The 16933-nt window shown below is 35.1% G+C and overlaps 2 protein-coding genes across 7 annotated transcripts in view; one reads left to right on the plus strand and one right to left on the minus strand.

The window, feature by feature from the left end:
* Window positions 1-2323, plus strand: part of ABI3BP (ABI family member 3 binding protein) — a gene marked incomplete at its 5' end in the record, with an annotated part of 255936 nt that extends 253613 nt beyond the window's left edge. Inside the window, one exon of the mRNA XM_023762091.1 lies at window positions 1118-2323. Coding sequence (XP_023617859.1) covers window positions 1118-1233 — 116 coding nt within the window. The remainder of the gene's footprint in view (window positions 1-1117) is intronic.
* Window positions 2324-2663: 340 nt separating this feature from the next.
* TFG (TRK-fused gene) overlaps window positions 2664-16933 on the minus strand; it is a 29252-nt gene continuing 14982 nt past the window's right edge. For 3 of the 6 annotated variants that reach the window (XM_023762082.1, XM_023762084.1, XM_014464011.2), the window contains 4 exons: window positions 15392-15559; window positions 11470-11610; window positions 8098-8196; window positions 2664-3485 (listed from right to left, as the gene is read on the minus strand). In XM_023762082.1, the coding sequence (XP_023617850.1) occupies window positions 3106-3485; window positions 8098-8196; window positions 11470-11610; window positions 15392-15559 (788 nt within the window). In that variant the 3' untranslated portion in view covers window positions 2664-3105. The remainder of the gene's footprint in view (window positions 3486-8097; window positions 8197-11469; window positions 11611-15391; window positions 15560-16933) is intronic. The other 3 variants (XM_023762083.1, XM_006098368.3, XM_006098367.3) reach the window with 3 other exon arrangements.

The following is a 16933-nucleotide window of genomic DNA, read 5'->3' on the forward strand; positions in this document are numbered from 1 at the left end:
TTCTCAACTTTCCTCCCAGCCCCTAAGACTCTATTCCTTAGGGCCAAGGAAAGCTACACACAAACATATATAAATGCGTTCTACTTCAAGGAAACCAGAATAAAAGAGCAATGTTTCCTAAACTTAAATCATTCATATATTACCTTTATGTTTTTTGTCAATACTGAGCACATAGGCATTTTTTTATTCCCTTAAAAAAATTTTAGAGACAGACTACTTACTACAAATGGAAAAACAGTACTAGTATCTGCTTTCATTATATAAGTTCAGTTAAAATAGAACAATTATGTTAAAAAATGAATAACCAAGGTAATGCTGAAGACATTTTAGCACTAAGCTGCTTAATGAGGATTAAAAAAATGAAAATTAATTTACTTGTTGTCCAAGCAAGGCAGGAGAGTGTAAATTAAATGTCCATATTACTTGGGAATCACCAAGAACTTTGTTAGATACTTTAAATCATTTGACTAGTCTTTTCAGCAACACATTTTGTTCACTGGCATCATAGAAAAGATGCCTTAATAGGATCTGTGAACCCATGAACCAGAAGTTGAAACTGGTATCTCATAGGAATTGGATATAAACATACTATAAATTGTGTATATTTCTATATTTTACATTCACAGAGAAATTTCGAAATTTTTAATCATTTAGTATAAGGTCATTGAAGATTCCACCTAAGTTTAATTCTTAGAAATTTAGCAAGCTTGATATTACCTTTCTTTTGTTTCTTAACACAGTGGTAAATAAATATAGCACCATTACTCTGGTCAGTTCTTCACAGACCACCATGAGTCTGTAATGTGCAGAAAGTACACTTTCACATAAGACAGAGTGTAGATGTGCTCAATGACACTCAGAAACACACAACCCTTCTGACTCCTGCTCCTTTCCAGCTTTGTTTCCTAGACACTACCAATAGTCCCATGCTTTGTTAAGGAGCTACAGATGCCCCTGATGTTTAGCCCCAGTTTCTACCTCAGGAAAGATACCATTTCTAAATGTCCATTTCTAAAATACTTCACTTCACCTAGAGTAACATTCAGCCATTCAATCTATGAGCAATGAAGGCAAACATATAACGTTGCAATTATTATAATGTACTTTTCCCTTATAGGCTTTTTCAGAGCAGTTCGCCAGGAACCTGTCCAATTTGGAGAAATCGGTGGTCACACCCAAATCAATTACGTTCAGTGGTATGAATGTGGGACCACAATTCCTGGAAAATGGTAGATGCTGCAATCGTGTTCACAAGTGCCTTGTTTCATCGTGGCAAAAAATAATTGCAAACACTATGGTATTTGTCACATTCATTTAAAGCTGTTCTGTTTACTATGTATAAAAGTTTAAAATCTAATTGATAGCAGTATTGGATGTTTTTATTAGAAAAATTGCTGAGAATATTTATCAGGTTTTAAAAAGTCATTTTAATAAAGCAAGATATTAACAGAGTAACATTTTTCTGGGGAAGCTGGCTCCCTATTCATGGTATTTTAAGAGATTTTTTGTATATTATTTATCACAATGTTGTAATGTTTTGAGATACTTTTATAACAAAATTAACATCAAAAACTAATATACTTTTTAAAAAATGTTTACTTTTATTAATGTGTATTCTTCCTACTGGTGAGTTAATTCCATAAATCTCTCTTTGGTTTAACTTATTAGATCAGATTAACTTTAGCATATATATCTGGGGGTAAAATTCACATGTTTATTTAAACTTCAGTTTTTTAGCAATAATTGAATATCTTTTCTGAATGTTTAAATAAACATTTATGTGAATATACATTGCCTCAAATATTTTTAAATTATTAAAAAGTAAATTTCATTTCAGCTAAAAATAGAATTGAGAATGACATACTGTTTCAAAAATACACATTTTTTCTTACTATACTCAATTATATATTACAATATCTGAATATACTTTGTCAAACTATTCCTTCAAGCAACTGTCTTTGTACTGTTTTTAATATAATTCTAAACAAGTTGTATGAAGAAACTGAATGTGAAGTCTGAGCTCAAAAAGATAACATATGATGAGATCGCTGCCATTTTACAGGATACTTACTACATTTTTACACATAAGACTTCTAGGAATGAATGTATCAGAAGATGTTTTCAGTCTAACTTAACCTGTACTGACTCAGACTCATTTTTATTTAAAAAGGTATTTTCCTCATTTGGAGAGGGAGGTGGGAATGCTGCATTGTTGCCCTCATTCTGAGAGGATCCTTTCAACATGCTTCAATTTTATCAATGCTACATTCTGTACTTTTCAAACAAGTAGAAACTGCAATAAAGAGATATAGTGTTTTTTTAAGACTGAGTTCTTTATTTTTGAATGGTTCATCTCTATAAGGAAAATTACATTTAATCAGGATCTACCAAAATCCCCTTGTATCTTATAATACTGTATCTGTTGTGTTTATGTATTATGCTAATCTATCTTCCTGTGACATCAATTTTAAAGTTTCACCGTTTTAAGCCAATAGTTGTTAAATGCATTTCTTTCAAGTCAGGACAAAAATCAGTTTCTCTGAATAGAAACTGTTCTAAGTTAAACCACCTATACTTTATTTACAAAACATTAGTAAGGATTTGTTTCTCACCTTTTTCTCATGAATATATCATTTTAGTGATTAAATTAAACAAGACCGTTAATTGATTCAATCATCTTTATTAACCTATCAATGTTACATTTTATACATAATATCTAGTTGTCTTTTCAAAGAGATCTATTTTTAGTACATCATGTTAATAGTACAAAGCCAAACAAGATGGCTAAATTTCAACCTAGCATTTTAATAACCTCTGGACAAGGCAAGCTAGAAAGTCAATCACTTTGCACACATAAGAGTAGTGTTCCAAAATTACTAGGAAGCTGCTATACTTTTAAGCAGGGGAGGAAAAAACTTTCATTTTGGTCTTTTTTTGTGTTCTAGCAAGTTATACTCTCAATTAACAGCAACAATGATATCATAAAAAATGCTCTGCTTTTTAAATTTCTGAACTTCAATACAAATTAAAATAAAATAATAGTATTGGAGTCTTTTGGGAGGCAAACAGCTACCAGCTACACTTCATCAATGTAACTGAGCTGCTTTATCGATAACCAGGTCCAGGTTGAGTATAGCCCTGACCAAAGGGAGGACGGTTACGTGCATAAGGGTTAGGCCCACTTGGAGGAGGGGTTATGGTACTTGCAGACTGAGTAAAACCTGGTCTTGGTTGATAGGCCCCGGCTTGGCTTGGAGCCATTCCAGGTTGTGAGGCAGGGGCCACAGTATAATTAGTAGGCTGAGAAGTTTGGGTAGCGTAAGTATGTGGAGGGTAATTGCTCGCCTGGTACTGCTGTGGCTGTTGAGCAGGCAGTTGTTGAGGCTGACCAGAAAAGGCAGCAGCTTGTGCCTGGGAAGTTGCTTGCTGGCCATATCCCTGGAACTGCTGAGGTTGCTGGGGTCCAGTCTGCTGACTATAGCCTGCTGAAAAGGCAAAATAAATAATGTATATACTATATTTTTCTGTTGATAAGAATTTTCCAGAGAAATAGCCTTTACTGTTATGGACCAAAAATGATGAGAAATTTAACAAACTTAATCCTAAGTATTTATATAACAAGTAAGGTAGTAGATTCTACCATGTAATCTTATTTCCAGACTAAATGACATCAAAAATTTTCTAAAAATTTTTTAAACCCATTTATCTTAAATTGAAACCTGTATACATATATTTCTTCACTACCAACTGCTTCTACACTATATAATCCCTGAAAGCATAATTCCTAGTAAAGAGTAAATGCTCAAATGATAAAGCGCAGAATTAATGCAAAAACTAGTCATTAGTCTGGTTTTGAGGAAAGGACTATTTAACAACAGTACCAAATAAAAATACATTAGAGAATTAATATTTTTAAATGAAACAATGGTGCTACAAATACATCTAATTGTGATGCTTTAAAAGTTTAGTCACTCTATAAAAACTAAGCCATTTAAGAATAAACATTAAGTACCCATCTTCACAACCCTTAATATTTTCACTTTTTTAAGATTTGGTATCTGATTTTTTTTTTTTTGCCTTTACAACTCAATATTATGATTTAGCAGTAATAACATAACACACAAAAAGCATACCATATTGCCCCACAAAAGCAAAATCTATATTCATTATTTACTAAGGATATAAATTGTTTTAAAAGAAAAAGTCTGCTTCACTAAAAACTTTTATCTCTACCATGAAACACACCTGCAGCTACTTGCAATGAAACCTCTCCATTGACTGGAATCCTGTCAGCATTAAATACCAGATACATAAGAAAATTATTAAAATATGTACAACCCCGCATTTGAAAAAAAAGGATTGAATGAATTTGTGTATATTCTGAACTCACCTTGAACCTGGGTTCAAAATTTACTCATGAAAGAAACCTTTTTGACATAGTCCATGAATAAAACTGGAAAAAGGTCAGAGGGAAACTGGCAAACCAACAGTGTCAAAAGTGGTCCAATGCTACCACCACCACTTAGTCTCCAAGCGGAGTATTCAGTTGACTATTCCCATATCTCCCAATCAAATTCAAATTAATAGGACTAGTGGGATCAGAAATACAAAGACAATTTCAAAAAAGCTAAATTTTACTCAGAGTGGAGACCCTGACTAAAATCATTAAGAGCAAGCTTAATTTTTAATAACTAAATCAAATATCTAATGCATTTTACTTATATTTCCTAAATACTGAACTAAAGTCAATTCATGATCAAATCTTGAATTTCATACAGTTTCTCCTATCTTCTACATAAAATTTTTTAACTTATTTTTTTACTATAAGATTATGAAGAAACAGACGGACTCAGCTTTTATACTGAAAAGGTCTGTTCAACTTAAGACTGTGAACAAAAAAACAAAAAAAATAAAACAAACAAACAAATAAAAAAAACCTGCCTTTTCATCCTGGCAAAAACGAACCAAAAAATCTAAACTGGCTTTTTCACTAACGAGTCTGGAAACAACTAGATCCTTAATTTTCTCTTAAGAGAGACTGACCCCTAAGGGCCTAAGATGCCATTTTCATTAGCTAACTAGTAGAGTCTTTGACTACAACGTGGCAATACTTCCAAATTATATGTATAGTTTCCCTCAAACCACCATCCCCTCCCTTAAAAAATGACTAACTTTGGTGAAGAAACCAGAAATTATAAGAAATGAAAATTCTGTTTTGAACAAAGGAATAGTGGGGTCGTATGGTCCACAAAGCCTAAAATATTTACTATCTAGCCTTTTATGACAGAAAAGTCTGCCCACCCCTAGCTTGGTTTGAGAATGCAGAATGATACAGAGGAGTAATTAACAGGGAAGTAATTAGCTGGAAAGTCAAGTGCACTGGGTTCTTATCTAGCAACCCCACTGAATGGCTGCATGTGTTTCAATGCACCACAACCACTCCCAACCCTAGTTGCCTCATTTATTAACATGGGTGGATGGGACAAAATCAGTGGTCCCAACCTTGCTGACTTTAGAATGACCTGCAATACTTTCAAAATATCAAAACCTGAGTCCCACAAACTAAATGAAACAAAATCTCTGGGAGGAGGGCCCAGGTGCCTGTAATTTTCAAGAAAAGCTCTCTGGGTGCTTCTAAAGCTCTGAGATTTCTACAAATTACATAATTTGTAACATTTTGATTTTTCTTTAATTTTAAGGATTTGCATCCTAAAAATAACCTTCCCTCAAATATCATAATCCAAGTTTAAATTCATTCCACCTATTTTATACTAGTGGCCTGGTGCACGAAATTCATGCACAGGGGTGGGAAGGGGGGTGTCCCTCAGCCTGGCCTGCACCCTCTCCAATCTGGGACCCCTCAAGGGATGCCCTGTAGGATCGGGCCTAAACCAGCAATCGGACAACCCTCTCACAATCTGGGACCACTAGCTCCTAACTGCTCACCTGCCTGCCTGCCTGATTGCCCCTAACCCAGGGGTGGGCAAACTTTTTGACTTGAGGGCCACAATGGGTTCTTAAACTGGACGGGAGGGCCGGAACAAAAGCATGGATGGAGTGTTTGTGTGAACTAATATAAATTCAAAGTAAACAGCATTACATAAAAGGGTACGGTCTTTTTCTTTTTTAGTTTTATTCATTTCAAACGGGCCGGATCCGGCCCGCAGGCCGTAGTTTGCCCACGGCTGCCCTAACTCTCTGCTGCCAGCCTTCTCGCCCCCAATTGCCCCTCCCCCCATCAGCCTGATCACCCCCAACTGCCCTCCCCCTCCTGATCACCCTTAACCGCCTCTGCCTCGGCCCCACCACCATGGCTTTGTCCAGAAGGTCTCCTAGAAGGTCTCCTGGTCTAATTAGCATATTACCCTTTTATTAGTATAGATAATTAAAAACTAGCAGCTACAAGTTAAATCACTATACAGCAAATACAATCCAAATAAAAACTGCTGTGTGTGTTAAGATATGTCAAACTGCAATTAATGATAGAATTTTGTAGTCTAGTTCAGGGACAGGCAAGCTTTATTTTCTGTAAAGGGCTAGAGAGTAAATATTCTACATCTTATGGCCTACTAGAGGCCTGGTGCATGAATTTGTGCACCAGTGGGGTCCCTTGGCCTGGCCTGTGGGATTGGGCCGAAACCGGCTCTCCAACATCCCCCAAGGGGTCCCAAATTGCAAGAGGGCACAGGCCAGGTCAAAGGAACCCACCAGTGCACAATCAGGGCTGGGGAGGAACGTGGGAGGTTGGCCAGCCAGAGATGGACCGCAGGAGGGCTCCAGAGCATGTCCGGCCCATCTTGCTCAGTCCTGATCAGCCGGACCCCAGCAGCAAGCTAACCTACCATCTGCCCCCTGGTGGTCAGTACACGTCATAGCGAGCGGTTGAGCGGCCTTAGCATATCATTAGCATATTACACTTTGGTTGAATGGACAACCGGACGACGAGACACTTAGCATATTACGCTTTTATTATATAGGATGATCTCTGTTGCAACTATTCAATTCTGCCATTACAATGCCAAAGCACCAATAGACAGTACAAAAATGAATGAGTGCAGATGTGTTCCAATAAAACGTTATTCACAAAAATAGGCGACAAGCCATATTTGGCCTGTGGGTTATAGCTTGCTGACTCCTACTCTAGTTTTTACTACAAAACTCCATAAAATAGAAATTAGGCAAGATTCAGATAAACTGATTGTAGCTGAAATTTGACACTTAAATGTTTCATTGTAAAACAAGAGTTGAACATGAACTCTCTAGCAAATGTAAAAATTACCTGAATTGTTATAATCACTATGTTCAAACTATACTAAAGTGATTTATCATATTTAAGTATGGATAATCTTCAATGGTCAGATGATAAAATCTCCAGGATGTCTATTCAAAACAACTATATTTAATGTTCTTAATTGCCTGAATTAGGTTTTAAACAATTCTAATTTTTTTTTACCTGTTTTTGGTATTCCTATATACTTCAGAGAAATTTAAAAACCTAAGTCGCTTAATTTGCTTCTTATTTACAGGGCTGGGCAAAAGTAGGTTTATAGTTGTGAATATACAAAACAGAGTTAATAAAGCTATTATAATAATCATAACCTGCATGTCTTTTCCATACAAACCATGGTAAGCCTACTTTTCCCCCACCCTGTATTAAGATCACCTTTCCATGTATGAGGGAACTATGAGTATTAATATTTTTACAGACACTAAGAGTATACTGGGATTATGAGTTACATTAATGAAGTGAAAAAACCTTCCATTTTTGCAATCTAAGTTACCTAAGGGTAAGCTGATCACATCAGTAGGAGATAGAAATGTATTAAAAACTTTTTTATACTATGAGTTATTATAGAATCATCTACTATGACTGCTATGACTGTTTTACTTGACCACTGAAAAACTGAAATGTTGATTTACAATAAAATATTTATACAAAATATTTAAAAGAAATTTTATTTCCCTAATAAATAAATACCACCTGCTATGACAATGTAAGTATTACAAATCAAGGAATTAAGAGGAAAGGATTAATGTTTAGTGAGAATAGCAAGAGCTCAAAAACCATGAGCCAGATCCTTCTGGACACCTGCTCACCTGAATACTGAATGCCATACTGCTGTGCTGGCTGAGGTGGTGCCTGTGGCTGCTGAGCACCATAACCAGCCTGCTGTGGGTACTGCTGATACATCTGACCTAAAAAAGACAAGAAAGAGGCAGGTTTAACTCAGTAGAAAAACAATACTTTTAAGGCACATTTAATTCTCTGCCCATCCAAACACATAAACATACTGAGTAACAAAGGCAGAAGAATGTTTGTTTCCCTTTAAATGTCAATGAATAGACATTTAACAATTTAATGAAAATTTAACAAGTGTTTTCAAACCCAACTACCAATAGGTATGTACTGCTAATGTTCAATAAAAATCAAGTGAATCAAAAAATAAAAATCTAAGAGACACACATTAATAGCTCCCATATCTTTCCTAAAACACTGTATTTGTCATCTAAAGGTTTGAACCTTTTTTTGGTTACCATATGAATGGACTCTTTGGTAGCAAGGAATTACAGTACATGATATCTTTCATTCCGGACCTCAAAGACAACTTTGGCATTTTGACAACAGTTTGCTTTTCCATCATCTGAAGATCCTAGCCAATCACGTGGAATCTGATAAAGCCTAAATAGTTCCTCAATGAACTTTTTAATAATGGTAGACCTGTTTAACACTGGGGATGTGTACTTGGAAATGAGAGTACTATTTATGTCAGTAGACTACAGTTCCTACAGAGAAACCCTTCAGACACTTTTATTACCTGTGATTTCCAAACAAGTTTTTCTTGATTCATGTCTTTATCATCTTTACTACTTTACAGTTGTTCTAATGGTGGATTTATCTCAATCTAATGCTTAGAGCTCTCATTCTAATATCTAGATAGTATTTAAATCTTTAAAATTTCATGTTGACTAATGCTTTCAAAAATATTCAAACTATCTAATGTTGATCAAAAGACTGGGAATAGCCTGCCTAGTGTGGCTCAGTTGGGTGCACATCATTCCATGCACCAAGAGTTCGCCGGTTCAATTAGGGTCAGGGCACATGACCGTGGCACATGTGGGCTCTATCCCCAGTAGGGGGTGTGCAGGAGACAGCTGATAGATGTTTCTCTCTAATCAATGTTTCTATCTCTCTGTCCCTCTCCCTTCCTCTCGCTCTAAAATCAATAAAAACATATTTTTTAAAATGACTATGGTAAAATAGCATACTTTTGGCAGAAAGAGACAACTACTAAAAAAAGTCAACGCAGCATCCAGTGCCACTTTAACTGTAATTGAAGTGCAGCAGGCAGCCAGCTCTCACTTGCTTCTGTTGCTGAAAATACATCTTACCACCACATGGCGCCTTTATACAAATAGTTAGAGCACCACCTAGTGTTTGTTTTCAAGTGAAATGTGTACTTTTAAAGGTCCTTTTATATATGGGCAATTCACAGAACCAACATTTAAATATCTGGAAGGCACCCTAGAGATCAGTAACTACAATAATTCTCACACATTTATCCACAGGGAATATGTTCCAAATGGATAACTGAACCACGGAGAGTACCCAACTATATATACATATATAATGTTTTTTCTATACATAGCTATGCTATAGTTTAATTTATAAACTAGGCACAATAACAGATTAATAATAACTAATAATAAAATAGAACAAATATGACAATATACTGGAATGTAAGTTATGGGAATGGCTTTGGGACCATTATTAAATAAAATAAGGGTTACTTGAACACAAAGCACTGGGATAACACGACAGCAGGTATAACCACATACAGTGTGGGTATACTGAACAAAAGAATGACTCATATCCTAGTTAGAATGACTCAAGATTTCATCCCGCTACTCAGAACAGTGCATAATTTAAAAATTACAAATTATTTATTTCTGCAATTTTCCATTTAATATTTCAGACCACAGTTGACTGCGGGTAACTCAAACTGCAGAAAGAAAACTATGGAAAAGGGGAAACTACTATACTTAGCCAATCTGCAGAACTCCAAGAGTATAAATGAGGCACCTCAGTGCCTGCTGTCCTGTGCTTGTGGCACAATTCCCTTCACATATGGCAGCAACTTTTAACTGGTGTGCCACAAGACTTTTTAAAACATGCAATACCTGACTATTTAGTTAGGGACACTGACCTCTTTTCCCTTAGAGTCCAGTGGTTCTCAACCTTCTGGCCCTTTAAATACAGTTCCTCATGTTGTGACCCAACCATAAATTGTTTTCGTTGCTACTTCATAACTGTAATGTTGCTACTGTTATGAATCGTAATGGAAATATCTGATATGCAGGATGGTCTTAGGCGACCCCTGTCAAAGGGTCGTTCGACCGCCAAAGGGGTCGCGACCCACAAGTTGAGAACTGCTGCCTTAGACTGTCAAATAAAAAAATGACAACAGCCAACACAACAATAGCTATCTGGTGTGAATGCCCTATCCTGAACCACAAATATATGTCATATAATACAGCTGCATCTTATTGGTAACATCACAGATTAAGGTTGTATCTGATTGGTTAATTCTTGGTACCAGAAATCCTTATATGGGCACCTGATTTTTTTAAAAGTCACTTTGGAGCAAAAATAGTAGATAATTACTACCATTATAGTTTTTGTAAATAAATCAAAATTATACTTATTTTTTGTCAGGTCAGCAAAAAATCTATTTCTTGGTGTGCTAAAGAATTGTAGTAATTAGTTTATGTGTGCCATGAGATAGAAAAGATTGAAAAATCGCTGACATATGGCAATGACCCCCTTTTTATCATAATATTGTAATACTGAGCTTACAAGTTATATTTCATTCAGAATTAGATTTTCTTTTAAAACTACTAGTTTAGTCCAATTTTCACAATTTACAGTGAGAGAATATCAAAACCCACAGAGTAAATTACCATCCAAGCACACATCATCTAAAGAAAAAAAGTTTGATTTTAAAATACACTTTTTTTCCTCAAAAGACATTATTAACAGAACTACCCTTAAGATAAATATACTTTACTTCTATTTTTAAAATATTTTTAAATTACGAAAGTAATACACAGTTGCATAAGGGAGAAGGGAGAAGAAAGAAAGTAGCACCTAAATTAAAAGTATCACCTCAATGAGTCACCTCTGACCCCAGGGTCATCACTGACTGTTATGAATCCTTCCAGATCTTTCACCTTGTGTTTTATTCACATAAATACTTTCTTAGGTTCTTTTTTCTTTTCAATAATCAGAAGCATACATAACATATTGTTCTGTTTGGTGGTGGTGTTTTTTTTACCCCAAAATATACCAATCAAAATCTTTCCCTCCTGTGTTCATAGCATGAATACAAGCATTTACCATTACCAACAATGCTGCAATAAATATTTCTGCATGTGTACTTTTCTGCACATGTGCTCAAAGCTCTATTTTACCTTCACTCTGACCTGCTTGTGTCTGAGCTCCTGTATATGGTGGCTGCTGTGGCTGAACTCCAGGGGGATGAGCTGCGGAGGAGGAGGAAGCAATGCTGTCAGGCGTTCCTGAACGGTCTTCTGCAGGAGCACTGGGTGGCCCTGGATGGTCATAAAAAGTCAGTTCAATTTCTAATGCAAGACTATTCCCCAGCAAGCTCAATTCATAAGTATGGTTAAAAGAGACTAAAAATAAAAGCACTACAGAATAAACATAAACGTAAATGCAGCATTTTACATTTAATATATATATTTTATTCCTTTGCTCCAGTCTCTTAAGAATCCACAGCTACAACGGGAAATCCTTCCCTATAAAGTGCAGAGTGCTGTATTTCTGAGTAGTAACCGCCCCCTGCAAAAACCAAAACTCATCTCTGCAATACCAATGTCCTCCACATCATGCGATCTAGTTTGTAGGTCAATCAAAAGTAAAATTTCATTCTTTAATGGGTCGGCACTGCCCATTAAAGAAAATACAACCCTATAGTTTGGTATTTAAGGATACAAACACTATTTCTCACAATTCCTTCTCACATGCCCCCTTCAGCTAAACTAATCTATTCCCTATTCCACCAATATATGTATTTTTTCTGCCTGCATTTCACTTACCACTATCCCTCCACTGTCCCATTTTCACGCATCTAAATACGACAGTCTTTAAAACTCAGTTATAACTCCACAGTTCTAGTAACACTTCTTCACCCATAAATACTTTTCCTCTTGTGAACTTCTATAGAGCATACTTTTATTATGACTCTTACCAACTTCTGTCTTGCATTTCTGAGTAGATTCCATCTTCCCTCTTACTACAAGCTCTTTGACCAGGTTCCTTTTTGATTCTTTTCATCTGCCTCACAACCCATACCTCTCTTATCCATGGAGCTACTCATATTGTTCCAAATCATAAACAAAGCAGTAAATGGAGAAAATTCACTAAAGTTCCAATAATGTGACAGTCAAAAAAGACATTCTGAAGACAACTCGTGATATGTTTACTCCTTTAAGTTCTTTTTGTTTAGAAAATATAGGAGAGTGGTTAAAAGCACAGGTTTTGGAGGCAGACTGCCTAGGATTGAATCCTAGTACTTCCACTTAGTAACTGTGTAACTCTGGGCATGTTACTTAATCTTTTTCTGTGCCTCAGTTTCCTCATCTGTACAAAAGAAATACTAATTCCTACTCCATAAGGTTCCTGGAAGAATAAGTTACAACTGTTTATAAAAGTGATTATTTAGCAAGAGCTTATTAAAGTATTACCACTCACAAAGCTCCACATAAGTACTTGCTTGCTATTGCCAGCAGACTAATTTCCCTGAGGGCAAACACCTAACCCTGGCACTAATATATCCCAGAACTTAGCACTGTGTTAGGCACACAGTTGGCAGCTAACAGTCCAGATTTGATGAGAACCTAAACTAGGATTAACAGCAGTGGTAATACAAGAGAAACTGATGATTACCAGAGTAAAATGGCTGACTGCTCCTGTGTGCCTCCCATTTCACTGACACCTACACACATGTAGACAAATTCATACACACATCCCTCCTATAAAAAACACTGTTATTATCCTTAAAAAATGTATTACTTTGACTGCTCTTTTCTCCCTTGCATGTAATTAATGTACATTATCCAATCTGTAATAGTTCATCCCTCCTTCCCTGTCCATTCACTATTATAGCTGAGTTTTTCACCACATCATACCGGAATAACTACAAAGTATTCTGACATGTTTTCAATGTGTATAGTTTTTGTATTTCAACACGCAAAACTACCAGAAAAAATGGTCTGCAAATAATGTGATTGTATTAACCATAATATTCTGGTCTGGCACATAATATATTCTAATAAAAATTTTAAGACTGATCTCATATATAATTATTTACTCCTCTCTCTGGCATTTCTTGAAGCTTTAAATATAAGAAGCTGTAATATTAACTCATTTCAGTTGCTTTAAAAATGTGTTTTTCAGCTGTGTCATTTGTCTATAGTCTTCTTTTGTCAAGAACATACATCATATATAAATATGAGTCTCTTCAGAATTTTACAATTCTCTCTAGTGAATAATCTCATAAAAGTATCAAAGAAAAATAAAATTAACAGACTGAATCTTACATTTCTAGTTAATAATGGCAAAGTAAACTAGTCGGGTAAACCCTTCCACAGGTAACAACTAAAAACCTGAACAAAATAAAAGAAAACAACCATTTAAAAATCATTGAAAGTCAACCAAATGTCTGCAAAAATCAGAAGAGTTTACCCCCAGTGGGATTACAATGGGAAAGAAATGCAAGCCTTGACCTCCGCAACTCAAAGAGAAAGCCACAGTGTTAACTTCATGGCTAGTCAAGCACCTAGAAATCTGAAGGCAAAATCCTTAAAGTAAGAGACCACCAACAAAGGAGACCAAAAATCTGAGTATAAACCAAGTCCCAAATTCCTAGCTGACCAGAGTTAGGAGTAGGGCAAGAAACAGCCAAAAGGGCTCAGAAAAAAAACAGCTCCTAGAGCTGAAAGAACTGAGCAGAGATGTCAGCTGCCATAACTCCGTGGGAAGACAAAATAAGCAATTTGAGTCCATACAAGTTAACTCCCTGATAGAGCAACAGTAACAAAAAAATTCTCAAAAGAACCAAAAAGAATGCCAAGTCATTACAACATATTAACCATGCTGTCCAGTTTTCAAACACTATCAGGCATACAAAATATAGAAAAAATGTGCCCATACTCAGGGGAAAAAGGCAGGCAAAAGAATGTGACTCAAAATTGGCCCAGATATTAGATATAGACATACATTTCAAAGCAGCTATTATAAATATTTTTGAAGAACTAAGTAAAATTACATTCAATGAGTTAAAATGAAATAATCTTAATGAATGTAAAGGTAAGCAATCTCAACAGAAAAAAATAAACTATAAAAAGAACCAAATGGAAACTTTAGAGCTAAAAGCAAAAAAGAATTCTCTAGAAAGGTTCAATAGCAGAATGGAAATGGCAGAAAGAACCAGTGAACTTGAAGCGAGTTCAATAGAAATCACCTCAACTGAAGAATAGAGAGAAAAAACAGTGAAGAAGAAAAAAAAGAAACTCAGAGACCTATGGGACAATATTAAGCTCTCCAATGTATGTGGAACCCCAAGAGAAAGAAACAAAAAAATGTTAAAGAAATAAAATATAAAAAGGAAGAAATCACAGTATAGGTGTTATTATAAGATTTAAAATATTCATATAGCCTCCTGGTGTTGCTCAGTGATTAAGCACTGACCTATGAACCCAGGCGGTCACGGTTCAATTCCCAGTCAAGGGCACATGCCAGGGTTTTGGGCTTGATCCCCAGTAAGGGGCATGCAGGAGGGAGCCGATCAATGATTCTCTCTCATCACTGATATTTTTCTCTCCTTCTCCCTTCCTCTTTGAAATCAGTAAAAATAATTTTAAAAAGTATATTCATATAAAAGCACTTTCTATACTAAAGCAATTTAACCAGAAATATACATTTAAATTTCTCTAATTTCTGATCAGAAGAGAGACCAAGACAGTAAATATAATTTAATCATGAAACAAATATGAAACGATATTATTTTTAAAAAATAAGATTTCTGATTTATTTCCAAAATTGATAAAATTTACCTAAACCAAATAGTGGTTATTCTATGAAGAGGAGTTTTCTACTAACTGGGAGAGGGTATGAGAATGCTTTCTGGGAACTGGAAATCACCTACATCTTGATATAGTTGGGGTTTTTTTAGATGTATACATATGTAAAATTTACTGAGCCTTAAGATTTGTGCACTTCACTATATCCAAATTATCCTTCTATTAGAGAAGAAAAGGTACGGAAGGAAAGTGAGATCAAATGAAGAATGGGAGGAAGGAACTAACTTACCTGAAACCTGATCATCTGTTAAGCCAAACGCTGACATGACATTTTTACTGATTTCATCTTGGTTTTTTAAAGGATCAAAAGCTGACATACTTGCTGCCATAACCTGAGTAGACTGTTTTCCAGAAGAATCAGAAGCAGCAGGCTTTTCTTCCCTACCATCCATAGTATCTATAAGAGGGAAAAAACAAAAACTTGTTTCCATTTTATCTATACTAAGGGCTAACAAAAAGAAGATAGGGAAATACAGGGTGGGGAAAAAGTTGGTTTACAGTTGTGAGCGCACTAAACAGTTTATTCTTGTATTATTATTTATTCATTACTATATTATTTCCCATACAAGCAACTATAAGCCTACTTTTGCCCACCCTGTATATAAGTATATATAGTGTGGAATGTTAACAGTATTTCTGAACACAAGATTAGAGATCATTCTACTTTCTTCTTTATACTTATTTACATTTTTAATTTTAAAACTAGAAAAAATAGTGAAAAAGAAACACAAGATAAATAACACCTTTTTCAAAAAATTATATCAACATTTTTCCCTAAAGATTATCAGATGAAAAAATATATATAAGCTCCTTAACAAACAGAGAAAAAAATTTTACTTTTTTTTAGTTCTTGGAGCCCCAAGACCTATACCCTAATATCAGACACATACTGAACACTTATTTATTTTGTAAAAGGAGAAGATATTAACTAAAGTTACAATTATCAATGTTTATGTTTTATTTCTACTTGTCTACTGGTCTATTACCAGATTACATGGAAATCCCAAGCCAACCAATACACTAAAAACATTTTAACTTGCTTTGTTTTTGTTTCAAATACTTATTTAATTAAATCCTTACAGACGAAATGAAATGTGTCTGGGATCTGCTCAAAATAATATGGGAGGAGTGGAAATATGGTGGAGTATAGATGACATGATGATGACTATGACTTGAGGTTGGGTGTAGGTTCACGGGATTCATTTCAGTATTATGACTACTTTTATATATGTTTAAATTTTTCCATAATATGCTATTTTTAAAATGGAAAAATAAAATTTAAACATTATGAGCAGGCTACTTTTAAACCATTTTTTTCTTCTAAGGATACTAAGGTACTCAATAGGTATGTATACTACTACTTTGTAAAAGTAAAGGGATTCAAGAATAACCCACATTTTACAAATAGGAACCTGAGGTCAAGACAAAGAAAGATATAAAAACAGAGCAAAATATACAAGTAAAAAGAATATTGCTAACGATTTACTCAATTAACAGTTAGTAATCAATTTTTTTCTGTTACCAAGCAAGTAAATAAACATGTTATTAGATCACATCTTTAATCAAGAAAAATTTACAGTGGGGCCTTGACTTACGAGTTTAAATCGTTCCGAGACCGAGCTCGTTAAGGAGCTCGTTAACTCAAATTACTCTATCAACTCAATGCAAAAAATCGGCGGAGAGACAGCTGGTATCTCAAAAAACTCGTTAGCCTGGACACTCGTAAGTCAAGGCCCCACTGTATCTTGTAAAAAAAATATAAGTACTAAGG

Source organism: Myotis lucifugus, unplaced genomic scaffold (assembly GCF_000147115.1).
Source record: "Myotis lucifugus unplaced genomic scaffold, Myoluc2.0 scaffold_231, whole genome shotgun sequence".
NCBI lineage: Eukaryota > Metazoa > Chordata > Mammalia > Chiroptera > Vespertilionidae > Myotis > Myotis lucifugus.